Here is a 27,987-nt window from a genome sequence, read left to right as displayed (position 1 = left end):
CACTGTTTTCAGAGTTGAAGTGAAAAAGTACAAGTAATAATCTATAGACACTGATGTGTTGCATCTGGATTCCATTAGACCAGTCTTATTTTTTTTTTGTTAGTTCAACGTCCAGCTGCTGAAACCAAGCAAATCATTTAAGCAAACAATCGGTGCAAAATAAACAAGCAGGGATGTACCTTAGGCTAACAGATTCATAACTAAACAACTGTTGTACTGTCGTTTACCTTGGAGATTAATACTAATACCAATAATAGTGTTAAGGTATGTGCACATACTCATACAAACATATACTGTACATATCATATACATACACATATGCATTGTTATACATATCCCATACTGCTTAATAAAAGTCATGACATTCAACACCACGATTTCCATATTCACACATTATTGATATTGGTAGTGATAAGTATCAGTAATACTTACAATTGGGTTTGGAAAGCCTGTTTATCAGCTCAGATGTTGAGTGTCCCACTACAAGGTTAGTAAAGCTGAAGCTTAATATTGTTCACCCAAAGGGTGAGGCAGACTTTGGTACATAAACAATGCCACTTGTGAAAGCCAGGGTGATGGGAGGAGCTCAGCCACTACAACGCTACACCCAGCCAACGAGCAGAGGGGAGAACTCTAGCAGCCAGCGAGCCCACACACCTTCAGTTCCAGGAGGGCAGGTGTTGCGACCCAAGCCGCTCACACAGAGCCCCCCAGGCAGAGCTGCAGCAGCCACAGAGACAGCACCCGAGGTCAGAGTGGGCCACCGTGGGTCAACGCTGTCCGCCCCACGAGAACCAGGGGCAAACACTCCCCCCAGTCGGAGGGTCGGACTGAGAGAATAGAGCCCTAGGACCCATGGCCCGTAGGGAGCCCGCCAGGAGATGCCCCCGCGCCCAGAGTGGGGCATACCCCCAGTCCACCACCCGCCCACGAGCGGAGCGGGGCCTCCTCCATCGACCCAACCATATCCCCTGGCACCACCCCTGATCTCTTTCTGGGGGTCAGCAGAAAAGAGACCACTCAGGCAGCAGATTCACGTACCCTGGGCGGAAAATGGGACCCCCCACACTCTGACCGCACCACACACATACACACTCACACAGATGCACACCCACACCCACACGTACATCAACACACACTGCCACAAACTCTCACAACGAACTTGAACACATGCACTCTCAGATACATTCTCGCACCCACACCATTCGCTTGATCTCATTTGTAGGGAGGGTAGGTCTCCGGCCCGCCGCCCATTTGGCCCCAGGCAGGGACCGCAGCTTTTCCCGAGCCCCGGCACCCCAGAACCCTGCAACCCAGCTTAGAAGTGAGTGTGTGGAACTAGAGTGCACTGAAAGTGGGGGACACCTCCAGGAGCACGACCGCTGGCTGACGGTGTGTCCCCTCACCCTAAATGTCTATTGTGCAGTTAAAACTGGGTGGTGATCTCTCCACCAGGGCCAGTAAGCGAAGCCACAACTGGCCGCACCCCCAGGCCCCAGTGAAAGAGCCCACGCCCGGCCCTAAATGTATGTGTATGTGGCTAGGTATGAGGAACTTTGGGAGATCGCCATTTCCCCGAGGGGTCCAGCAGAAAGAGCCATTAAAGTGAAGGCTCCATCCACTAGCCCCCTGGAGGGAGCCCCCAGATTTGTGGATGAGTGTGATGACTAATGCAATAAAAACTGCAAAGCATCCCATGAAACCAGTCTTCTAGCCAATAGTGGTAACTCTGAAAAAAAATTGAGGCCTTTCTGATACTATGTAGTGTTTTATTCTAACAGCCCTGAAAGAGGTCACTTGAAATGTCAATTGCAGTGACAGAAGAGTTTGGACTGGTCCAGATTCAGTTGTTCCGCAAAACGCGTCTAAAAATGAATGAACAAAGAAATAGTATCTACAGTACTGTATGTATGTGAAAAAAACGAAACGCTTTCAAGCGTTTTTTGGTTTATAATATATTTTAATTCCACATATGTTAAAACTAGATGGGTGTACTGTCGTCTTTTCTGTAATTTTCGGTAACGTTACACGCGGTGGAACATTGTAACAGTGGATGTCACTCATAGACTCATAGGAACCTGAGTAGGAACCCTGCTCTGCCTTGCAGGCAGCAGCAGGGTCAGCAAGCCCATGCGTCCCACCCCACAGAGTGCGTTGGTGATGGCCCTCTTTACGTAACAAAAGCGGCTCTTGGCAGGGTGCCAGCTGGAGCGTGCCGGACAAATGAACACCCAGACGTTGTTAGGGGTATATGTAAAGGTGTACGTCCTTTAGTAGTTCTAGTGTTAAAATGCACTGCATATTTTAAACGAATGTCGAACTGCTAGAAAGTTACGATAAATACATACGTTTACTCTTGCAGAGTAAACATGTAGAACAAACTACTTGCTGCATTAATGAGTCTTAGACCTGCAGCTGATCACGCCGCCCGATGCTACCCAGTCTCCCACGGAGCTTTTAGCTTTTAACTTTTAGGAGTTTGATGTCTCCAACAAATTATAAACAGAGGTAATGAGAGAACGACACAAATTCCTACGATTATTACGGTTATTTATGTAAAATCTACCGTACGACTACTGGAAAACATTTATTAACAAGTTGTGGAAGTCTAAAACCTAAATAAGCGGCTGTAGTCACAGATGGACTGTGCTCTACGTCTTTACTTGGCCATGCGCATTCAAATTATATTTATTAAACCACTACCCATAATCATGGAATTATCTGAAGACAATGTTTGTGTACATATTCTTAAAAGACGCCTGCTATTCAAAGACAAGAAAAAGCTGAGGAGAATGAAAACAAGAACGTTTTGCTGCTGTGGAGCAGGTCTGTTCTAAACTAGACAGAACGATTATAACTTTGCAGTGAACAGAAAATAACTAAGCCATCAACAAGTTGTTGCCCTTCACACTCCCCACATTTGAGCACACAACAAATACTTAATAGTAAAAATGTAATAGTAAAATAGGTTTGGTGTAATAAATGTGAGTTACAGGTCGAAATGAACAGTCGGACCTCAGTTTGTCAGGCTTGGGCAGACGTCGGACCCACATGCACAGTACACAGACGTGTTGAGATTGAATTCAGGTTTTATTTCCACAATCAGCGTCAAACGGTCCAGGTCATACACAGAGGAGCACGGTCTTAAGGGCACAGTCAAGGAGCAGGCAATCTCAGGTCCAATAAACAGGCAGGGTTCAGTACACAGAAGAGCACGGCGACGGTACAGACAAGGACTAGGCAAACTCACGGTCAAATGATCAAGCAGGGTTCTTATCCAGGCGAAAGTACAGGCAAGGTTCAGACAGGATTCGGCGGTCAGGGTAATCGGGATCAATACACAAGAGACAATACAAAAAAAGCTGGATAGAAGTACTGGACTTGACAATCTGGCGGCTAGAGTGTGTGTGAGGTGAAGACTAAATACCGGTGCTTGATAAACTAATTGCTGACAGGTGTGCTAAATGATCCGGGGAGTGAACAACTGAACTGAGAACAGGAAGTACTACAACATAAAAACAGGAAGTGGCATAGAACATGACACAGTTACGCTGTAGTGCTTTGGAGGCTTCTAATCAACGCTGCGCCGCCTGGTGGTTAAAACGAGACTAACGTCCTGATTTTTTCATCCGTTAAAAATCTTTAGTCAGCGATGCACCCGCTGCACCGGGGCAACGCGTCGGTACTGCAGTAAAAAAGCTAGGCAGAGGCAGGGTAAACCGCTACCACTGTAGGGTTTACCCTGCCTCTCGCCCTCAGCTAGCTGGGATAGGCTCCAGGATCTCCGTAATCCTGCATGGGACTAGACTAAAATGGATAGGTGGAAGTTCTTTACATTAGGTGGCAGCAAAACACTACTGTTAGCCTAAGGAAAAAATACTGAGCAAAGTGGTTTAATGTTTGTAAGTTTTAAAGCATGTTGTTTTGCTGTGACTATATAAACTACTGTATGTTATATATATATATATATATATATATATATATATATATATATATATATATATATATATATATATATATATATATATATATATATATATATATATATATATATATATACCACTCTATTCTCACCCTCCGCGGGTGGTCTCATCCACTTTCCAATCGGGTCCTCTACCAGAGGCCAGGGAGCTTGAGGGTTCTGCGCAGTATCCTTGCTGTTCCTAGGACTGCACTTTTCTGGACTGAGATTTCGGATGTTTTTCCAGGGATCTGTTGTAGCCACTCCTCCAGTTTGGGGGTCACTGCCCCAAGTGCTCCGATCACCACAGGTACCACTGTGGCCTTCACCTTCCAAGCCTTCTCCAGTTCTTCTCTGAGCCCTTGGTATTTCTCTAGTTTCTCATGTTCCTTTTTCCTGATGTTGCCATTGCTTGGTATTGCCACATCCACCACTACGGCTTTCCTCTGCCCTTTATCCACCACCACAATGTCTGGTTGGTTCGCCATTACCATTCTGTCAGTCTGGATCTGGAAGTCCCACAGGATCTTGGCTCGCTCGTTCTTGGTTATGGCGTTCCATGTATGCTTTCCCTGCCAGCATCTTACACCCTGCAGTTATGTGCTGGACCGTCTCAGGGGCCTCTTTGCACAGTCTACACCTTGGGTCTTGTCTGGTGTGGTAGATCTGGGCCTCTATGGCTCTGGTGCTCAGGGCCTGCTCCTGTGCAGCCAGGATGAGTGCCTCTGTGCTGTCCTTCAGCCCAGCCCTTTCAAGCCATTGGTAGGATTTGTTGAGATCAGCCACTTCAGTTATGTTCCGGTGGTACATCCCGTGTAAGGGCTTGTCCTCCCATGATGGTCCCTCTTCCAGCATCTCATCCTCTGTTCTCCACTGCCTGAGACATTCACTCAGCACGTCATCTGTCGGGGTCTTATCCTTGATGTGCTTATGGATCTTGGACGTTTCACCCTGGATAGTGGCTCTCACGCTCACTAGTCCTCGGCCTCCTTCCTTGCGGCTAACGTACAGTCTCAGGGCGCTGGATTTGAGGTGGAACCCTCCATGCATGGTGAGGAGCTTTCGTGTCTTAACATCTGTGGTCTGTATCTCTTCTTTTGGCCACCTTATTATTCCCGCAGGGTATCTGATCACTGGCAGGGCGTAGCTGTTTGTTGCCTGGGACCACCGGAACATAACTGAAGTGGCTGATCTCAACAAATCCTACCAATGGCTTGAAAGGGCTGGGCTGAAGGACAGCACAGAGGCACTCATCGTGGCTGCACAGGAGCAGGCCCTGAGCACCAGAGCCATAGAGGCCCAGATCTACCACACCAGACAAGACCAAAGGTGTAGACTGTGCAAACAGGCCCCTGAGACGGTCCAGCACATAACTGCAGGGTGTAAGATGCTGGCAGGGAAAGCATACATGGAACGCCATAACCAAGTGGCTGGCATAGTATACAGGAACATCTGCGCAGAGTATGTACTGGAAACCCCAAGGTCAAAGTGGGAAACACCTCCCAAGGTGGTAGAGAACGAGCGAGCCAAGATCCTGTGGGACTTCCAGATCCAGACTGACAGAATGGTAATGGCGAACCAACCAGACATTGTGGTGGTGGATAAAGAGCAGAGGAAAGCCGTAGTGGTGGATGTGGCAATACCAAGCGATGGCAACATCAGGAAAAAGGAACATGAGAAACTAGAGAAATACCAAGGGCTCAGAGAAGAACTGGAGAAGGCTTGGAAGGTGAAGGCCACAGTGGTGCCTGTGGTGATTGGAGCACTGGGGGCAGTGACCCCCAAATTGGAGGAATGGCTACAACAGATCCCTGGAATAACATCCGACATCTCAGTCCAGAAAAGTGCAGTCCTAGGAACAGCAAGGATACTGCGCAGAACCCTCAAGCTCCCTGAGGACCCGAGCTTGGAAAGTGGATGAGACCACCCGCGGGTGAGAATGGAGTGTGTGTATATACATCTTCTACAGTGTGCATTTGGGATGAGGCACATGTGCCTCAGTAACATGGTACAGCGTAACACAGGTGCAGTTTTAACAAAGCCAAGGAACTTCTTAAAAACTCAAATGATACTGCATAATAGTTCATGGCTACTGCTACCTGTACATTTGAGACTTTATGTATGTACTGTTAATAATTTGTGTTTGCTGAGCAGTGCCTCTTAGACTGAACTCCTGCAAGTCTGATTGAGTAATTATAATACTTTATAAAACAAGTACCACGCAAGAAGAGGAAAAACAGCTGTGTGCACAAGATCCTATGGCTTCATCACCAACATCTGTAAAACTGACTGACACATTTAAACCTGATTTTTTTATATAAACATCTACATTAAGTCTATCGAATTGAGCACTGGTTTCCCTCAAGGCTGCTTAGTGAAACTATCAGTATTATTAACACCGTTAGGACAAACTATGTTATGTTACAACCTCTAGACAAACTACACTTGAAACAGGCTCCCAATAAGCAGAGAACAGGCTGCAGAGACCTACGAACATAACTGGAGTAGAGGACCCAAACGGTACAACAGTCATGTACACTACTATGTAACAATAATATGATTTAATGAAAATTAATGAATAAAGAAATAATAACTAACTGAAAATCACTGCTATGCAGGTAAACATACAAGTCTGCTGAATACTCAATGAACTAAACATAGAAAGTTACTAAATGACTTACAACACCAGACATTTAACAAAACACAGGACAGCACAAACAGGGCCAGGACATCTGCAAACGGTGTGACAACTATGACAAATCGACCAAGACTGAACTCAAACTAGGAACTTAACACACTAATCAAACTAATAACAGGAAATGACATAGCAGGAAATGAAAAGACAAAGAACCAACCAAGAGAGTACTAATACAAAAAGTGAGTTGGAGTGACCTCTGGCGGCGTGGAAGCTGACTCACAACAGCTACAGCGATGTCTAACTAGCATTGTAAACACTTAGTGCAACCCAATATGAACTACACCCCACCCCTTTTCATGAGGCCACTTACACAGTATAAAGTCGTTTGCTTTAAGACGGGTTTACAGTTTGCACGATGAGGAACTTTACGTCAGTATCAGCTTTACTTCTCTACGCCTGCAGTAAGTATCTGTGTTAGAATATTATGCTCTGCTGATCACTAATACACCTTTAACTAAACTTTAAATTCATTACTGTACATATGTTATTGCTACACTGTCTTTTTGTTTGTTACAGACTGGATCTGTGTTTCAAGCTCTGAGACTCACATTGTCGAAGTCCAGCGTGGTCAAAATGTCACACTGCTCTGCTCCAACATTTCCAAAGGGCCAACTTATACAGAGTGGTTCAGAGTGGTCAACAGAACCAAGCCACGCTGCATCTCCTCCATGTTTGATGCGAATGGCAAAGCTTCAAACTGTGATGGATTTAAAAATCGATTTGAAATGAGCTCCAACGTCTCTACTCTTTTCCTTAAGATCAAGTCAACAGAATTCTCAGACTCTGGACTTTACTTCTGTGGAATTTACATAGATTCACATACAGTCATTCCCAGTACAACACATTTAATAGTTCAAGGTAAGAAAGTAGTTACATCTAAGTAACAATGCAATTCTTCAAAATATTTTGCACTTTATATTAACCACAATATTAAGACATTAATAAATAGAAAGAATAATATGTATCACATTATTTTATCTTTTTGCTAAAAGGTAATGATCAGCTTGAGGAAGATGTAGATTCTGAGACTGAAAGTAAGATTGTCCTTCTGTGTGATTTAATTAAATACAATGTGTAGCATTTTAATTTATTTGCTAGTCTTGTATCTTGGTAGGAGCCACTTATGAGCTAGTCACTTACGGTAACAACCTGCAGATTTACAGATGAATTTGTCTGTTAAAATAAATTAACAGACAATTACCATTACCATAATTACCATTAAATGATAAAAATAATAATTAATAATATAAAATAATAACAAATAATAATTAATTAGATAAGCAGGTTTTTGAGCATTCTTGTTTATTGTATTTTCGATTTTGCTGACTTGTGTGGTGGGTCTACTAGATTGTACATGGGTGGCCCTGTTACTGTTTTTGCAGGAAGAAGTGAAGGAATGACAGCTGTAATCCTTGCTGGTCTGTGTGTTGTTCTCTCTGTGGTCATCATTGCTCTATCGATTAAAGTCAGGAAGCTTCAGACAGGTAATGTTGCCTCCATGGCCCCTTCTATCTTACATAAACCTAATGGAAACACACTAGAATCAATTAGAATTATAATAATCAACCGTACTTTTCTCTTGTTTTGTTTAGCTTTTACTAAGGACCAACAACCAAAGGGAAGTGAGGTTTGCACATTTATGACTTTACTCATATGTGTATTATTATTATTATTATGATCAAACATTGTTAATGTGATTTATGTATTTCATTAGAGTGCTTTCACACTTATAGGATATAGTTTGACAAAATCATCATATTCATCAAAGCAAACCGAACCAAAACGATATCAAAGGCCATGAATCACGTGATCAAGTGCATCAGTGTATTGTTTTCCATCCTTAACCAGCCTTCATTTTCAAACGGGTTTGCTTGAAGTGAAAAATGCAAGCAAGGTAATAAACGGGGCGAAGACCAGCCCGCATAGGTTGACCACCATCGAACAACTGTCTCTTTCTTGTCACAGAAGCGTGCAGTAGTCCACAACACACCTTCTTCCCATATTTAGTTTTTAGTTCCTATGGCAGACACAACTGACCACATAAGCAAAGAGAATGTTCTTGCGTAGGTCAAAGTGACGTGGGAAACAAAACCAAACCATTTGCTACAATTTTACAAACTCATCAGCTGATTCAGACCATCTATCCATTTACTACTAGCTAGCTGCGACTGGGGGTCGAATGTATAGTAGCCAATTAACCTATCCACGCAAACACAGGGAGAACATGCAAAATCCCCGTGTCCCGGGGGGCCCCTGGAATCGAACCCAAGCACTTCTCGCTATGAGGTGATAGTGCTCCCCACTGCAAACAAATTAAGGTGTGAAAGCACCCGTATAATCGTAAATTGGATAATGCAATTAGAGGTGATGTGAAACCAAAGCTTGAAACATCTGATTCTCAACATTGTTATTTTACAGAATCTGGGCTCCAATGACCTGCACTATGCAGCCCTGAGTTTCCAGACAAAGCCAAGAAACCACAGATACGCATCAAAAAGACAGCTGGAGCCAAACGTGGTGTACTCTGCTGCTAGATGAGATCAACTCAGACAGATAGAGAGACTTCTTCACAGAAATCGCGTAACATGGTTTAACGTGTAGTTGGGGTAAAATCCATGAAATAAGTTTATTACGTCTGGTTACTTTTATTTGTCTCTCTCGTCAGTGTGTTGTCTTTTTTGCCTCATGTCCTACAGTTCAGTAAACAACAATAACTATCAGACTTGTTTGGGACGGACATGGTTTGTGGGTTGACGTGTGCACGGTGCAGTGTTTTCTAAGAGCAACTGCAAGTTGCTGCAAGCAAAGAAGCTTCTTTTTTAGATTGTTTTAAAAAAACAGTATACTGTAATAACAATGACAATATTATAACACAGGCAGAGTTCATTGTGGTTTGTTTTGTTTTGGATTAAATCCTACAGTGTTAAATGTCATTAGACATTAAAATTGATCATCTAAATAATTTGGGCTAAACAACTTTTTTTTGCATGTTCTGTTGTATTATATGTTTTGTACAGAATGCTGCCAATCATACTGTAGATGTGCTATGTACTGTAGGGTATAACCTCTGACCTGAAATAACCAGGCAGCAAGAATGAGATTCCACAGGCCAGCACCACAGAGAGAGATGGAAACAAATGTTACGTACTGTTAGCTGCCACCACAAGAACAGGAACTGATGCTTTATCACGTCAGTGTCTGTTTCTTTGTGAGTGTGCAATGGATAAAAGGTGAAAAGAAACTGAAATAAATAATAGTTCTTTTGGCTCATTGTGCTTAATTTTAATCCTTCCACAAACACATCTGCTTCACCTTCACATCAACATTCAAGACATCATTAAAGGCAAAGGCATGTGACACAACAGGAGTCTCTGTGAATTCATGACATTGTATCATAATGTCACTTTCCAGTCAGTCAAAATATATATTTATGGAGCATTTCAAATATAGAACCTGCAGTGGCTGTAAGTGTGAGGGGTCAGTCAAACTATATTTGACACAATAAACCATAGTGATAATACCATCACTCAGTTAATAATTATATACACACCGTCAGCCAGCGGTTGTGCTCCTGGAGGTGTCACCCACCTTCAGTGCACTTTAGTTCCACACACTCACGTCCAAGCTGGGTTGCAGGGTTCTGGGGTACCTTTTTCTGCTGCCCTCTGCCTCCCCCGGGTTGGGGGGGTTAGTCGGGGCTCGGGAGGAGCTGCGGTCCCTGCCTGGGGCCACATGGACGGCAGGCCGGAGACCTACCCTCCCCACGAATGTGATCAAGCGAATGGTGTGGGTGCGAGAATGTATCTGAGAGTGCATTGGTTCACGTATGATTGACTAGTTGGTTGTGAGAGAGTCCATGGTGTGTGTGTGTGTTGATGTGATGATGTGTGTTGCATATGTGGGTGGGTGTATGCGTCTGTGTTTGTGTGAGTTGGTATGCGTGTGGTGCGATTGAAGTGTGGGGGGTCCGGTTTTCCGCCCAGGGTACGATGATCTTCTGCCTGGGTGGTCTCTTTTCTGCTGACCCCACCAATTGCTGGCCTTGTGCTGCAGGCCGCTGTGGCGCCAGGGGATGAGGTCGGGCCGATGGGGTAGGCCCCGCTCCGTTCGTGGGGGTGGTGGACTGGGGGTGTGCCCCACTCTGGGCGTGGGGGCATCTTCTGGCGGGCTCCCTACAAACCGTGGGTCCTCGGGCTCTACTCTTTCAGGCCGACCCTCACTCTGACCTCGGGTGCTGTCTCTGTGGCTGCTGCAGCTCTGCCTGGGGGGCTCTGTGTGGGCGGCTTGGGTCGCAACACCTGCCCTCCTGGAACTGAAGGTGTGTGGGCTCCCTGGCTGCTGGGATTCCTTCCTCTGCTTGCTGGATGGGCGTAATGGCCGAGCCCCTCACATCACCCTGGCTTCCACAAGTGGCATTGTTCATGCACCAACGTCTGCCTCAGCCTTTGGGTGAATAATGTTAAGCTACAGCCTTACTAACCTTGTAGTGGGACACTTTCCAAATCCAACTGTAAGTATTACTGATACTTATCACTACCAATATGAATAATGTGTGAATATGGAATTTGTGGTGTTGTATGTCATGACTTTTATTAAGTAGTATGGGATATGTATAATAATGCACATATGTATGTATATTGTATGTATATGTTTGTATTAGTATGTGCACATATCTTATTGGTATTAGTATTAATCTCCAAGGTAAACCACAGTACAAAAATTGTTTAGTTATGAATGTGTTAGCCTAAGGTACATCCATGCTTCTTATTTATTTTTTTTATTTATTTTTTTGCTCCGATCGTTTACTTAACAGATTTACTTGGTTTCAGCAGCTGGTTGCACCCCTTACCCCACCACCCCACCCTCCCGAATACACACCCTAAAGCAGAAACCTAACCTGTCCACCAACACAGCAACATCACACACATTTTGGATTAGCTAAATAAACCATTAAATAAACCATAAATCAGGAAGAGTATATATATTCTATATATACTCTAGTAATATAAAATTATAATAATAAAAACAGCAGCACTATATATACTGTGTTACATTATCTTATTATTTCATAAAAGGGAATATGAGGCTACGTGGAGTCTGAGACTAAACCTTAGACTGTCCTTTTGCTCTATCTACAGTAGGCTTTACCATGAAGCCACCACGTAATCCACTTGTTACTCTTGCAGAAAACCCTGGTGCATTAACAAACATGATGACGGTGATCCTTGCTGGTCTGTGTGGTTTCCTCATTATGGTCATCATTTTTCTATGTCTGAAACCTACGAAAGGTAGAGAACATATAAACAAAAAATAGCAAAATATATGGTCAGTAAACAGCTTTTTAAGGAGCTGTTAGGACATCCTACAGTAGTAAGGAGTTACAGTATTCCAGCCTAGAGGTACTGTAACAAATGCATGGATGAATTTTTCTGCATCGCTCTGGGAGAGGATGCTTCTAGCTATAGTTCTAAAGTGAAAGTACTGTAGGCGGTTCTGGAGATTTTATGTAATGTATGATGTAATAGAGAGACCGAGGTCAAAAATGAGACCAAGGTTCCTCACAGTAGAATCTATAATTAACCTCCAAACAAACTGGAATCTGTTCAACAAATAGGATTTAAACCATCCCAATGCTGTTTCTTTAATTCCAATGCTTTGTTCTAGTCTCTGTGATAAACTGTTATGATCGATTGTATCAAATGCAGCACTAAGATCTGACAGGACAAGGACACTTGACCATTGTCTGAAGCTAAGAGAAGAGCATTAATGACTCTAACCAGAGCTTTTTCTGTGCTATGATACTTTTAAAACCCTGACTAAAAATCTACAGGTTATTCCGACTCAGGTGGTCAGATAATTTTTTAGCCACGATTGTAGCAGCACAAAGTTCTTTTTTATATATTATTAGACTGTCCTTCCATGCTATGCAGTTTACATTGAGTTTGTTGCCTTTCTAGTTGTCTGGTCCTCTGCTTTAGGCTGCGGATCTCTGAGTTATACCACGGAGCTAACCTCCTTTGATTCACTGTCTTCTTCTTCAGAGGAGCCACTGTGTCTAACATTGTACGCAGAGAAGCTGCAGCATCATCTACAAGACAGTCAACCTGTTCATAAGGATTAAGGTGACTGTTCTCCTCTGTGTATCTACAACACATTGAGGCAAAATATCATGGAATCATCTGCTTGAACAGATGCAACAGTGTCATCAGATAAACATCTGCTATAGTAAGATAACTTTTCAGCTGCAGCAAGGTCAATTATGGTGCATTCAAAAGTTGATAAGAAATGGTCAGATAACAGAGGGTTTTGGGGAAGAACTATTAAATTATAAATTTCAACCCCATATGTCAGGACAAGATCGAGGGTATGATTAAAACAATGAGTGGGTTCATTTATCCATCCATCCATCCATCCATCCATCCATCCATCCATCCTTCCACCGCTTATCCGGGGCCGGGTCGCGGAAGCAGCAGTCTAATTAAGAAACTCCAAACTTCTCTCTCCTCGCACACTTCCTCCAGCTCTTCCGGTGGGACTCCAAGGCGTTCGCAGGCCAACCGAGACACATAGTCCCTCCAGCGTGCCCTGGGTCTTCCCCGGGTCCTCCTAACGGTGGAACATGCCCGGAAATCCTCCCCAGGGAGTTGCCCGAGCCACCTCAACTGGCTCCTCTCAATGACAGAGCTCCTTACCCTATCTCTAAGGCAGCCTCCAGACACCCTGTGAAGCTCATTTCGGTCCCTTGTATCCGCAATCTTGTCCTTTCTGTCATGACCCAAAGCTCATGACCATAGTTGATGATAGGACGTAGATTAACAGGTAAATTGAGAGCTTTGTCTTTTGGCTCAGCTCCCTCTTCACCACGACGAATCTGTACACCAACCGCATTATTGCAGCTGCCACATCGATCCGTCAGTCAGTCACACGCTCTATCCTTCCCTTACTCGTGAACAAGATCCTAAGATACTTGCACTCAAAGTACTCCTTCCACCATCAGATAACATCCACAGTTGACCAGCTCCACTAAAAACAGAGTTGGTGGAGAACTGCTTCCCCTTTGTGAAGCGTCAAATGGTTTACCAGAATCTCTTTGAGGCCAAATGGCAGTCCGCCTCGGTGGCCTCCCCAAACTCCTCCCAGGCCCGAGTTTTTGCCTCTGCAACAGCATGGGCTGCAGCACGCTTTACCCGTTGGTACTCATCAGCTGCCTCAGGAGTCCCACAAGTCATCCAGACCTGATAGGACTCCTTCTTCAGCTTGATGGCATCCCTTACCTCTGGCGTCCACCACCGGGTTTGGGAATTGCCACCATGACAGGCACCGAAGACCTTGCGTCCACAGCTCCGAATGGTTGCATTGACAATGGAGCCGGAGAACATGGTCCACTTAGACACAATGTCCCCAGCCTCCCTTGGAATCTGGTTAAAGCTCTCCTGGTGGTGAGAGTTAAAGGTTCAGCCAGACATTTCCAACAGACCCTCACACTCTAGTTCCAGACTTCTTCCCTGCCAGCGGATCCTACTCACCACCAGGTGGTCATCAGTTGACAGCTCAGGCCCTCTCTTTACCCGAGTGTCCAAAACATATGGCTGAAGGTCAGATGACTCGACTGCAAAGTCTATCATCGACCTCCGGCCTAGGGTGTCTTGGTGCCCTGTGCACTCTTGGACACCCTTATGTTCGACCATGGTGTTATTTATGGCCAGACTGTGCCTAGCACAGAGGTCCAATAACATAAGACCACTTGGGTTCAGATCAAGACAGTTCAGCTTTTAAAGGAGGACTGACAGATTTTTAAAGTCGTACCACAGAAAAGGTTTAACCTAAGTTTGCAAGGCCTTCTCTGGGCAGGCAGTAACCTAGGGTGCCGAGGGGACACCGTTCTAAGCGGCTGTCATACAGCTTTTGTTATCACCAAACTGCACCAAAATGGCTAGGGCCAACACTGTAAGTTTGAATTAAAAACAAGTTACTTCCTGTCCCTAGCTATGTTTCAAACACATACCCACTCCCCATGTATTCTACTGTGGTGTGAACGTTGCGCCTGAGACCCAAATCGAAAGCCACAGCAGCACTGTCCTTCAGCTCTGCAAAAAACCTCATGCAGCAGAGGATGTGTGAGCTCATGCTCACACAACCGAAGGCATTAACCAATAAACCGAGACAGCAGCGTAATGTGTCTAATGCAGCTCACGAAGTACAGGTGGAGCAGGTGGGAGGGTTAAGTTTTGAAAGACTGAAGAAAAGAAGCTCAGCTCATAATACACAGAAAGGCAATGATAAATTAAATGCACAGAAGCAAACGACAGGTGCTGCACATGCTGCATGTCCAGGTTATCAGTGGGTAACAATGGGATCTCAATGATAATTCAATTTGATCTACAATATTGTGGATGTTGGACAGGATATTTCACTAGTATGTATAAGAGCTAACTAACTAACAGGATAATTCTGAAGAATGTTCCTCACGTCACCTTATAGTGTTGCATTTGGAGCAGCTTTTCTGTCATTGATGACTGTAAACTAGTTCTAATAATCACAGTCGCTCGTAAAGCATTCTATTCAGACTTGACTGATCTTGTTGACTCTTCTTAGAACAACCTGAGAAACAGCTCAACTGAACAGTTTCAGCAAGACAATGGCCCTAACCTTCAACCACAACAGCAGCACTGGCTGCTGACGTGACCACTGGCCCACAAAGGAACACGAAGAGCACAAACTACGCCTTTTCGTTGGAGGTGTCATTGAACTAAACACAGCCCGAACGATTCGCAGCCTATTGTGTTATTATGTCTGGCAGTGGAACTCGGTTTAAGCATCTTTACAGTAAGATGAAAGCCACTATAATCACACCTCTTCTTCTCTGCAGCCTCAGTAAGTAATTTATTGATTCAAAAATATGAACTAGACTCCATTTAGCTGTCACATTGAGTGTCTATGTGTATGTCATGGCTTCTAAGGTAAAAGCCACATCTCTCTGAACTGAACTTGTCTTTTTCAGGTTACGTCTCCGTCTCAGACTCTGAGTTTCGCACTGTGGATATTCGGTCTGGTGTAGACGTCTCGCTGCTCTGCTCCAATTTTAGCAGTTCCCCTACTCAGATAATCTGGTTCAAACTATATAACAGAACCCAGCCTCGCTGCATTTCCTACATGTACAGCGCCAATGAACCCGCATCATTCTGTGGGCAGCACGAACAGAGCAAATTCGAAGCGACATCCAACGTGTCCACTCTCTTTTTCAAAATTAAGCATGTGGACGCATCTGACTCTGGGCTGTACTTTTGTGGATTATAATTACATAAACAAACACTCTGTGATTGTCAGTTCAACATATTTACATGTTCAAGGTATGGTTGGGGCATTGTTTTATGAAGACGTTCTCTCCCAACAATTGGTGTATGGTTCTACAGCACAGTTTATTCTGAGCATCCTTTTTGTAGAAGAGTCTGGTGAAGAAACAACCCTGATGACCCTGATCCTCAGCACTGTGACTGTCGTCGTCACAAAGGTCATTGTTGTCCTTGTTGTCAGAAAGGGGTTTCAGTCAGGTGCTGTATAAGAGTTGGTATCATCACCTTTTCATCATGTATCAGCCACTGTATTGGTTCTGATCAACTCATTATCAAGGCTTATCTGTGTGAAATCTATCTCTCTCTTACTGTAGAATCCCAATTCTGACTCCACTCAACAGATTTTCTGCAGAAAAGGAGAAAACACAACCACATTTATTTTGAGACGAGTGACAGAAGGAAAATTGATAAAACACTGTTTTCAGAGTTGAAGTTAGAAAGTACAAGTAATAATCTATAGACACTGATGTGTTGCATCTGGATTTCATGAGACCAGTCTTCTTTTTTATGTTCTGTCCAGCAGTTTAACAAGCAGCATGTATTAGGCTGAATGCCGTATCGTGATGCACAGCTTTGCTTCTACAGGACGAGTATATAAGAAATATATATACACTTCTTGATTAATGGTGTATTTAATGTTTTATTTAGCTAATCCTAAATATGTGTGATGTTGCTATGTTGGTGGACAGGTTACGTTTCTGCTTTGGGGTGTGTGTGTGGGAGGAGGGGTGTGGGGTAGGGTTACAACCAGCTGCTAAAACCAAACAAATCTGTTAAGTAAACAATCTGAGCAAAATAAATAAGCAGGGATGTACCTTAGGCTAACACATTCATAACTAAACAACTGTTGTACTGTGGTTTACCTTGGAGATTAATACTAATACCAATAATAGTGTTAAGGTACTGTACTGTACGTGCACATACTCATAGAAACTTATACATATATCATTTACATACACATAAGTATTGTTATACAGTACATATCTCATACTACTTAATAATAGCCATGACATACAACACCACAATTTCCAGTTGGGTTTGGAAAGTGTCCCACTACAAGGTTAGTGAAGCTGTAGCTTAATATAATTCACCCAAAGGGTGAGGCAGACGTTGGTGCATGAACAATGCCACTTGTGGAAGCCAGGGTGATGTGAGGGGCTTGGCCACTACGCCCATCCAACAAGCAGAGGAAAGAATCCTAGCAGCCAGGGAGCCCACACACCTTCAGTTCCGGCCTGCCGCCCATGTGGCCCCAGGCAGGGACTGCAGCTCCTCCTAAGACCCGCCCCCCAACCCAGAAGAAGCAGAGGGCAGCAGAAAAGGCACCCCAGAACCCTGCAACCCAGCTTGGACGTGAGTGTGTTAAACTAGAGTGCACTGAAAGTGGGGGACACCTCCAGGAGCATGACCGCTGGCTGACGGTGTGTCCCCTCACCCTAAATGTCAGTGTGCAGTTAAATATGGGTGGTGATCTCCCAACCAGGGCCAGTGGCGAGGCCACAACTGGCCGCACCCCCAGGCCCCAGTGAAAGAGCCCACGCCCGGCCCTAAATGTATGTGTATGTGGCTAAGTATGAGGAACTTTGGGAGATCGCCAGTTCCCAGAGGGGTCCAGCAGACAGAACCATCAAAGTGAAGGCTCCGTCCACTGGCCCCCTGAAGGAAGCCCTCAAATTCCTGGATGAGTGTCTATGACTAATGTAATTAAAACTGCAAAGCTTCCCATGAGACCAGTCTTCTAGCCAATTGTGGCAACTGTGAAAAAAAAATTGAGGCCTTTCTGATACAATGTATCGATTTATTCTAACAGCCCTGAAAGAGGTAACTTGAAATGTCAATTGCAGTGACAGAAGAGTTTGGACTGTCAACTTCGTAAAACTGGTCCAAATCCAGTTGTTCCACCAAACACGTCTAAAAAATTAATTAACAAAGAAATAGTATCTACAGTACTGTATGTATGTAGAGCCGCTTCGGACTTTATTACGCCATTCAGTGGTCATTATCAGTGGTTATCAGCCCATACGTATGAGCCGGTAGGTGCCCATCTACCTGCTGGCAGCGGTGAATAGGTGCAGTAGTTCGCCGTCATCCGTAAGGTAGATCATGGCTCGGATGATTTAACCAGCAGAGTCAATAGGGGCGCTGTTGAGCGATTGTTGTTCAGACGGGAGGATTGAAGTTTTTGATTTTGATTAATTAGCGAGCATAACTTAGCAACTAGCTAGCTGTATTGTGTTAGCTAACCGTAACCTGAACCCCCCACCCGTTATCTACTGTAACCCTAATCCTAACCACAATAACGTCCAAAGCTGCTAAACGTAGCGACTTAGCTAGCTGTTAGCGAGTAGGTAGAGCAGGCACCTACTGGCCCGTACGAATGGGCTGATAAATATTTATCTATCTATACTTGTGGATTTTCAGAAGGTGGGAAACCGAATTTAGATGTGATTTATTTAAATATGGAAGGTAGGATGATCACTAACGCCTACACATTGTAAATGTATGTACATCATCTAAAGAAAATCAAAGCCAACAGGTAATTTATGAGTTGTTTTATATACAGACCAATGACATATTTCAGTGAGATGTACATACAATTACAACTGTGTCAACTAAACTAAACATACTGTCTTCTGTTCACCCTAACCAGCAGAATCCAGGGCGAAGGGCAAAAAGCCAGGGCTGTGAACCAGCGTATTTGTGGTTCCTAGAGCTCAGGAGCCAGTGCTCCTTTGTTGTCTTTTGATGGTTGATGTTAAAGAAATACATAGAATATGTCCATGTAAAACATGTGAATGACTACTGATGATCTAAACCATTAATAACTTTTCACTGTCGTAGATGTTGTTAGATTTCGGCACCATCGGCCTGAAAGCGTTTACTTTACTTTGATAAAGTCCTTCAGAAATTTATTCTCACAATATAATCTATGAACTTCTTGTTTCTGTGAATTGGCATGTTCACCATTACTTGCTGTTTTCATTTTGAGTTTTCGTGACTCTACATTGAGGAAATACATAATCTAATGAATCAGTCTGCATTTCTGGCTAAAAATCGTCACCAAGCAACAAAGTAATCAGTTAAGACAAATACACCAACTTTCCCCTCCTCAAGACAAAACCACGTGCTTCCTGGGGAAAAAAGTAGTTTGGGGAAGTCACAGAGCTTCATTGTTACACGCACAGTGATGAAGTCTAACTTGATAATAGCTTTAACTCTCTGCAGCCTCAGTAAGTACTGCCAATACATTACTTTGTGTCTTTATGTGCAGACATAGTGTAGTTAAAAAATGTATTTCGTTAAACGCTTTCACTTTTACCGTAACATATCTCGACATCTTGGTGTCTCTGTCGCTTGTTGCAGGCTGGATCTCCTCAGGTTCTCTCTCACACACTGTGCAGGTCAAGCCTGGTCACGATGTCACCCTGCTGTGTCCTAACATTTCTAAATCTGAAACCATGACCTTCTGGTTCAGGCTGGTCAACAGGACCCAGGCCAGCTGTGTCGCTGTTATGACCAGATCCTACAGCAAAGCCGATTTCTGTCAGGGATTTCACGACAAAAAATTCGACATGAGATCCAACACGACGACTCTCATACTCAAAGTCAAACAAGTGGATTCATCCGACTCTGGACTTTACTTCTGCGGATTTTCAGAAGGCGGGAAACCGTTACTAGATGTGATTTATTTAAATGTTGGAGGTAGAATGATCCCTAAAGTCAGGTCATTTTATAACTGTCTACACATTGTAAATGTATTTACATCATCAAAACTAAATCAAGGCTGAATTTGTCCTCTTGTCAGAAAAAGACAGTGATAAGTGGACTGACAACGAGGAACCACAACGTAAGGACATTTGGACAAAGTCTCACTCATTCTCTTATGAAATCGTGAAGTTACTGAGCTGTGTCTGTCTAAATACGCTGTTTGTTGTAGAACCACCTGGTGAAACCACTTATGTGCTGATACTGCTGATCCTTGGTGGTTTTATTCTTTTCCTCCCTGTGGCTGTCATTGTTGTCAAGAACTGTCCAATAGGTAATTTATGGGTTGTTTTATACAGACCAATAACATAATTCAGTGAGATGTAGATATAATGACAATTTAATACAAAATATTATCTCCTACCCAGTTTCTGGTGACAAGCAGAATCCACAACATGAGGTAAAGATTCCTGTATAACAAAAATCCCTGAATCATAACAAATGAATTCATTTCTATCTTTAAACCTCAGCTTTTTGTCACATGTAACTGTTTCTACTCTGATTTACAGAAAGTGGACTGTGACGACCTGAAGGCTGCAGCACTGAGTGTGTTTTCACCAGCAGTAAGAAGCAGGAGACCTGCATCACAGAGACAAGTGGAGACTCATGTTACTTACGCTGCCAGCAGATAGACTCACAGAGCAACTGCTGCTCTTATCAGACTGATCTACTGCTGTGTTCTGATGGGAACTTACAGTACTGCAATGAGTGAACAACCAAAGAGGCTTGGTGTTTGTCACTGTCTACCTGTGACCTGACTTTAGTGACAACAGATTGAAGAGAATCTGCAGCAGAGCAGCAAAGGGTGAGATGCACGCGCTGAACTTTACAGAAGTGAAAAGAAGAAGTGTTTGTATTAGTGATATGTTTAAATAAATATCGGTACACTTCTGACACAAACGTGTGACTAATCTTGGTGTAAACGCTTGTGAACTTGTGAAAATACGCCTGGTGCATCTCAACACATCTGCAGTGTCACATGAAAGCATTCACTGTGCAGCTGCTTCAAGTATAGACATTGTGCGTCCCCAAATATCATCCTGTCTTCAGCGTCAACACTAGTGGGTGGTTTAATGTAAGACTTCCTATTAGTGGCTGAACACAGTGTCAGGTTTTCTCCTTCTCCTCAGCCTGTTTTGCTGACACTTTGGTTGTAATCAGCCGCCCTTTGCTTCATGTCCACCACTTTTTTTATTTACGCTGCTGTGCGGAACCTGCAGCATTGACACCTGCACACACGGTCCGGCTCAGACGCAGACCGTATTTAAATGAATAGCATGTATATACTCAATCATCTGCGCTCATCTCTACCTTGATTGGGATGTACGAAGGAAACAGGCGTAGATTTGCACTCAGTGGAGGTCGATACATTTCTACTTACGCAGTTCTCTGAGGCCCCAGGGCTTTTGAGCAACTACTGTCCCGGTGATTTGTACACATTAGTAAACATTTCCAGCTTTTTTGACAGATGATGCTGCCATCAACCTCAAAATGAACTAATATATATATATATATATATATATATATATATATATATATATATATATATATATATATATATATATATATATATATATATATATATATATATATATATATATATATATATTTATTTATTTATTTTATATATATATATATAAAAATGATAAAAATGCATCACTATCAACATATATTGGTTTAGTTTGTTGTTCCGCTGTGACTTCCATATTCCTAGAGCTCAGAGGAGGAGGTTTTCGCTGACTGACTGTTGTTTTTTGATGCTTGATGTTCTTTTCTCTGCCTCCACCAGATCTGATTGAGGTTTCTTCAATTAAAAAGGTTATGGTTCATAGTTTGTCCTCTCCTCTGCTGCTTAGTGCTGTTCAATGGATTTAATATTTTGTCTATACAACTTTTGTCTATGTAAACATAGATTTGTGTCTATTTGTGTCTACATAAATACAACATTTGTTGTATTTACTGCTATATAAATACATTTAAATTTACTTTAACAATTTTCACATAAGACGTCTTACAAATACTCCATGCTCCATACAAAATTTCTCTATAATACACTTATATACATAATAACATTAATAGCTTAGTGAAGCTTAGCTACATTTCTGCACTCATCTCCCTGAAAGCGTTGAACATAAAGTCTGAGCTCTTACTGCTGTGACCACGCTCAGCTCTCAGATTGGCTGAAATTACATCTGTGGTGCTTTGTCTACGCAGAACGATCACTTTACCTTGATAACAGCTGTCGTCTACGTCTTTAGTAAGTACTACATCTTATGGCGTTTCCTTCAGTACTTTAATGACATAACTAAAACGTGTAAACTGCTCGTTTCTATTAAATGACATGTTCATCATCACTTGCTTTTCATTTCAGGCTGGATCTCGCCTCAGTGTCTGAGTTTCAAACTGTGGAGATCAAACATGGTGAAGATGTTACATTGGACTGTACCAACTTTACCAGTTTGCCATGCCACATACTGTACATGTACACTGGTTTAAACTGGGCAGTGGATCCAACATCACCTGCATCTCCTCTATGATCAGTGCTGATACCAACACTGCTTTCTGTGGTGGATTTAAAATGATTTACTATGACATCCAACACAGAGATCGTCTTCCTCAATATCAAACGTGGATTTATTCCATTGTGGACTATTTCTGTGGAAATAGCTGTAATAGAAAACCAAGATTGTTCATGCAACATATTTGAAGGTAACTCAAGGTAAGAATAATGGAAATTACTTCTGCTGTCTGACAATTTGCTAAAATGAAACCAAGTAAAACAGAAAAGGTAAAAAATTGTAAATATGTTTTTCGTAGACATTTTAAATAGATTAGCAGCATTGACCTGTGTGATACTGGGTGGTGTGACTATGGTCCTCATAGTCATCACTACTCAGGTTGTCAAAATCATTAGACTCCATGACGGTATGAACAGAATGAAACTCCTCACACGTTTACAGTTTTTAAAAAGTTTAGCCAGCAATAGTTTGTGTCAAAATACTTTAGGCTCTGATAATCAGAATTTTGCTGCAGTGACTTTCAAATTAAGGCCAAAGACAGACTAAAGAACTGCATCAGACACACATTTGGAGACATGGAATGGCAGGTCAAGAAGGTATATTACAAAATGTAACGTTATTAAAATCCTTAATGTGACAGATCTTACTACAGTATTAGTTTAATTAGCCAAAAAGACTAATGCTTTCTTCAATCCACTTAGAAAATGGACGTCTGTACTGTAGATCATTGTGACCTGTGTTTATGTTGTTACACACCTGCTACTGTACTGTATGTTTATTTGTTGACTCATACTGAACCAGGATTCTGTAACATTGATTTACCTTCTTGGCAAAGAATAAACCTCATGTAGACACATCTCTTTCTCTTAGTTTTATTCCACCCTTCTCAGAGAGACAAGATTCATTACATAACAACTGACAGTTGTCCTTTTGATGAGCATCTGTACCTCCACTGTCTCATGTCTCTCTCTCTCAGTCAAATACACAGCTGCTCAGTAGAAATACTCACAATGAGACACACATGTAAACACAATATTTGTGAACTACACTTGTAGGTGTGGTTTCTTTCTTACAATGAAACATTCAGATTGCTGCCACCTGCTGTTACGGAGGTTTTTTCCTTGTCAAAACAAGTGACACAACCTGTAGCATCCTGTAGGTCTTTAATGACAGTGTGGTGTGTTGGCACCTTAAGGAGGGCTTAACAGGGTCATACTGAAATTGTCAATAGAATCATTATGTGTCAGGCAGATTGACGAATCTGACCCACATGCATGGGGACGGAGACCAGAAGGTAAGTTACACAGACTTTAATGTTCACAACTGGATCCATGAATGTTCAATGGATGCTGAATTAGCCGAGAAGCTAGGGGTAGTTACCGTTCCCATTTCACCAACCTTAGAGACCATGGCGTTGGATGGATGTTGCCTCTGGAGAGTCACGCATCATACCACCCCCATTTCGCTGCCGTTTCCTGATGACCACAGGAGGAGATTGCCTTTCTGTCACGATCCGCCACACAACATGGCAGATCGAGACTGTGTGGGTGCAGTTGGACCGAATCAGAGCCAGTGCGGGCCATAATCACTGAAAACAGTTTATTTCATGAAGCAAAAAACACTCCTTTAAAACCAACTAAATACATCAGGAGGCAAAACACCTAATAACATAACCAAAACAAAAGTTAACACGTAGAACTCAGAAGAAGCTCCCAACGTGGCTAAGGCATGGCCTGAACAAAACGAGGCTGTGGAATGGCATGGGCAAAACATGGCTAAGGCAATGGCATGAGCAAACGTGGCTACGGCATGAACAACAAGGCTTAGGAATGGAATGAACGACAAAAGGCTACTACAACGCATGAATCAGTTTATAGGTGCCTTTGCACGTCTTACATGCCAAGCAACGCCTGACAAACAGGCAACCATACCCATTGATGGTTCATGTCCATAGTGCCGTGAATGGGTGATGGCGATGATAAAAAAAGGTCCAATGCAGGAACCGACCTGACGTGAGCAGCGTGGGGAGATGATGTGACAATGACCGAGCACAGGAGTGCTGGGCTGCAGGAGTCCTTAAAGGGAGGCAGAGGGGAAGCACAGAAGTGGAGAGTTGGGCTGATTGCCTGGAGACTACAGAGGGAAAGAGAGGCATGGCATGGTCAGGGAGAAGATGTGGTCCAGGGTAAAAAATAACAGGATGGCGGGCAGAGCCAGCCCAGGATCTTGACACTTTCTCATTGTTCCTGCCTGTTACCACCCAGTTGTGCTGGGCCACACTTGGTTACCCCTTCACAACCCACGCCAGAACTGGAGAACCAGAGAGATAGAGGAGTGGGGCACCGATTGCGTTCGCTCCTGTCGTCGATCCAAGGTCGGGTCCAGTCCGCCCAGTGGACAAACTCACGTCGGACCCCACACCCAAGGTAATCAATTTCGATAATTTACCCTTCTCCGTGGGTAACAAGGACAGATCACTCCGACCCTACATCGATTACAGCGGCCTCAATGAAGTTACTTATTGTCTTCCGCCTTCGAGCTTTTTTTTCGAGATTCGCCAACTTCTACCGCAGATTCATCCGTAGGTTCTGCTCTCTTGCCGCTCCCCTTCATGCTCTCACTGAAGGTTCAGTTGCAGTGGTCAACAGAGACAGAGGAGGCCTTCTAGTGCCTCAAGAAGAGTTTTACGTCCGTGCCCATTTTTCAACTGCCAGGCCCGGCTCGTGCGCTCATGTTGGAGATAGACACGTCCAGGCATTCCGGCATCGGGGGGATCTCACAACGGGACCTGGCTGATGGCAAGCTTCATCCGTGCGCGTTCATGTCACGTAAGTGCTCTGGAAGAGTGGCGCATTGCTAGTAGGAGCTGAGCAACCGTTTATCGTTTACACCGATCATAAAAACCTTGAGCACTTACAAACAGCCATCGGATAGCTAACGGCTAAACTCCCATCAAGCTCGATGATCACTGTTCTTTGGACGTTTTAACTTTCACCTGTCCTATCGTCCAGGAACCAGTAACGGCAAGCCAGATGCTCTCTCCCGAATCCACGAGTCTGAACCGGAGGAACCCCAGCTCATACTTCCAGCATGTTGCGTGGTTGGAGCCCGTGTAAAGGCCGCCATTGAGGCCCTCCCTGCCGTGCTGGACACCCCACCTAATCGTTTGCTCCACCAGAGCGCAGAGGGGAGGTGATCCATTGGACCCATGCTATTATCAAAGTTGTTGTTGGATTATCCCGGTCTGACACCTTAAAAACCGTCACCGTAACAGCTTTCAGGTAAAACAATAGTTAAATTTAATAGTTAATAGTTATATAATATTTCTCTATAACACTGAAAAAACTAACTTTAACATACCTTGAGAAATTATCTCCAGTAGAAATAGAAATTATCATTTAAAGCAATAGTTGTAGTCTGTGAGACCAAAGCAAAAGGCCTCTGGTCTGTTTCAGCTTTCTGCAGAGGAATAAATGATAATTTCTCTGCATAGAAACTATGGAGGTATCTGATTGTCCCTTCATTCTTAAATACTACACAAGATCGTTTTGGTCAACACCCATTAAAAATCGTCAAAGTGTTCCTTAAATAATCAGCGTAATAATAACTTTTCTCCCTACAGTACCTTTCTACACCCATCCCCCTGCGTTTACTGTACTTTGACAAAGCGGACATAAGAAGCTCGACCTCTTTAGGTGGTGATCACTCTCACCACTGCACAGTTCATTCGAGACCGTCTAGTGTATGTGGTGCTTTGTCAGAACGATGAACTTCACCTTGCTAACAGCTTTCGTCTACTTCTTTAGTAAGTAATACAACTGATGGTGTTTCCTTCAATAGTTTAATACGACATAACTGAAATGTATTGACTGCTCGTTTCTATTAAATGACATGTTTATCATCAATTGCTGTTTATTTCAGGCTGGATCTCCGCCTCAGTGTCTGAGTTTCACATTGTGGAGGTCCAACATGGTGAAGATGTTACACTGGACTGTACCAACTTTACCAGTTGGCCGTCTCACATACATTGGTTTAAACTGGGCAGTGGACCCAACATCACCTGCATTTCCTCTATGATCAGTGCTGATACGAACACTACGTTCTGTGATGGATTTAAAAATGACAGATTTACTATGACATCCAGCACCGAGACCGTCTTCCTCAATATCAAACATGTGGATTTATTCGACTCCGGACTGTATTTCTGTGGAAATAACTGTGATGGAAAACCAATGATTGTTCATGCAACGTATTTGAAGGTAACTCAAGGTAAGAAGGATGGAAATTACTTGTACTGTCTGACTTTTGCTAAACCATGAAGTACAATAAGAAAAACATTTAATTTTGTTTCTTGTAGAAATGTTTGGTGCATTGATCACTGTGATCCTGAGTGGTCTAATTATTTTCCTGATTATAGTCATCATTGGTCTGGTTATCAAAATCATCAGTCTCCATAAAGGTATTTACAGTTTATAAAAGCTGGCTAGTAGAAAGTTTGTTCCTACAAAATTTACTGTTAACCTAACATACTGACAACAATATTTTTAAACTGATTTTGTCATGTAGCTCCTGTTCATGGACAGAATCCACAACACAGTCAGGTAATGAAAAATAATTTTTACCTTAGATTGATCTGTAATTTGTTTTTATTCATTTGTGGTTATTTCCATTTCCAGACTTTGGGCTCTGATAATCTGAATTATGCTGCAGTGACCTTTAAACCAAAGCCAAGGACAAACCACAGACCGGCATCACAGACACAGTTGGAGCCTGATAACGCTGCCAATAGATAAAATAGGGAGACAACTGGAACTGGATGATCTGATTCTTCTGTGGTTGGTGACAGGGACCCCTGTCATCACACTGACCTTGTGAAAATATTCTTTCTTTAAGTCTGTGCTATATGTATACAATTATGCATGTGCTATCTCTGCTTAAATCATAAATAAACCTAAGTTTCCATTCAACTTAATGTTTTTTTAGAGAACCCTGATTTTAGTTTAGTTGCTGGGGGAAGATGAGATGTGCAGCACAGTAGCAGTTGCTGAGCAACACATCATTGACAGGAAAATACATGAGTGATTTGAGCATGTAAAGGTAAAGGCACAGGGACTGTTGGGTCGAAGGTTTCTTAGACGTATCTACTCAACATTAGCCTTCACATTCAAAAATTAGAAAAATCATTAAGCAGCATCAATGTGTTTGACTGACATCTGTGCGCATCACAAACACACAGGACAAGGTCTAAAGACATTCAGGGTTAAAAACTTGAAGATACACTGATGTAACACAGAATAAACTAAAATAAATCAGTCCTTACATTCACAGAAGAGAGTAATTCTTCATTATCTTTCCCTACTACTTAGTGAGAGCTTACAACAGGAGCGTCACTACACTGTAGTTTGTGTAGTAATGTGTTTGTCATCAGCTCAACCAGACTGCGCTTCATTGTTTCTTAAACGAACGGGAAATGGTTTTCCCAACATTCATATGTGAGCAAATAGCCAGCAGGAATTGTTTGAATTGTCAAAGAATCACATATCTCAATCAACATATCTTCAGTATGTACAATACATCAGACAAAATAATTTCTATGTGGAGCCCACCTGCCTTTTTTATTATCTCATCTCTTTCCACTCCAGTCAGTTTTATATGTTTTCTTTGCATAGACGTCTTTGTGGTAGACCACCT

General features: G+C 43.0%; 3 protein-coding genes across 6 annotated transcripts; all 3 read left to right on the top strand.

Moving 5' to 3' along the window:
- The first annotated feature begins 7,014 nt into the window (after positions 1–7,014).
- On the top strand, positions 7,015–9,197 carry LOC129603009 (uncharacterized). The gene is made up of 5 exons (XM_055502390.1): positions 7,015–7,060; positions 7,176–7,517; positions 8,042–8,143; positions 8,252–8,286; positions 9,078–9,197. Exons 1-5 carry the CDS (start codon positions 7,015–7,017, stop codon positions 9,195–9,197), a joined length of 645 nt encoding a protein of 214 aa, XP_055358365.1.
- Positions 9,198–17,057: 7,860 nt separating this feature from the next.
- Positions 17,058–21,272, top strand: LOC114846411 (uncharacterized). 3 transcript variants are annotated; one of them, XM_055506958.1, is made up of 6 exons: positions 17,058–17,365; positions 17,467–19,714; positions 19,818–19,859; positions 19,950–20,051; positions 20,146–20,177; positions 20,287–21,272. In XM_055506958.1, exons 2-6 carry the CDS (start codon positions 19,276–19,278, stop codon positions 20,407–20,409), a joined length of 738 nt encoding a protein of 245 aa, XP_055362933.1. In that variant the 5' UTR covers positions 17,058–17,365; positions 17,467–19,275; the 3' UTR covers positions 20,410–21,272. The 3 variants fall into 3 exon arrangements, with proteins under 3 accessions (XP_055362933.1, XP_028991159.1, XP_040925841.1); XM_029135326.3 differs by having other exon boundaries at positions 17,058–19,242; positions 19,376–19,714; XM_041069907.2 differs by having other exon boundaries at positions 17,058–19,714.
- A 2,976-nt stretch (positions 21,273–24,248) lies between these two features.
- On the top strand, positions 24,249–27,725 carry LOC129603810 (uncharacterized). Of its 2 annotated transcripts, XM_055506960.1 has the most exons (5): positions 24,249–26,101; positions 26,218–26,565; positions 26,654–26,755; positions 26,863–26,897; positions 26,973–27,725. In XM_055506960.1, the coding sequence occupies exons 1-5, from the start codon at positions 26,041–26,043 to the stop codon at positions 27,087–27,089; spliced, it is 663 nt and encodes a 220-aa protein (XP_055362935.1). In that variant the 5' UTR covers positions 24,249–26,040; the 3' UTR covers positions 27,090–27,725. The 2 variants fall into 2 exon arrangements, with proteins under 2 accessions (XP_055362935.1, XP_055362934.1); XM_055506959.1 differs by having other exon boundaries at positions 26,863–27,725.
- The last annotated feature ends 262 nt before the right edge of the window (positions 27,726–27,987 follow it).

The sequence above is a fragment of the Betta splendens genome, chromosome 2 (genome assembly GCF_900634795.4).
Source record: "Betta splendens chromosome 2, fBetSpl5.4, whole genome shotgun sequence".
In the NCBI taxonomy this organism is placed as follows: Eukaryota; Metazoa; Chordata; class Actinopteri; order Anabantiformes; family Osphronemidae; genus Betta; species Betta splendens.
Note: the sequence above shows the minus strand (reverse complement) of the source record. Positions and strands in the feature narration are given on the sequence as shown.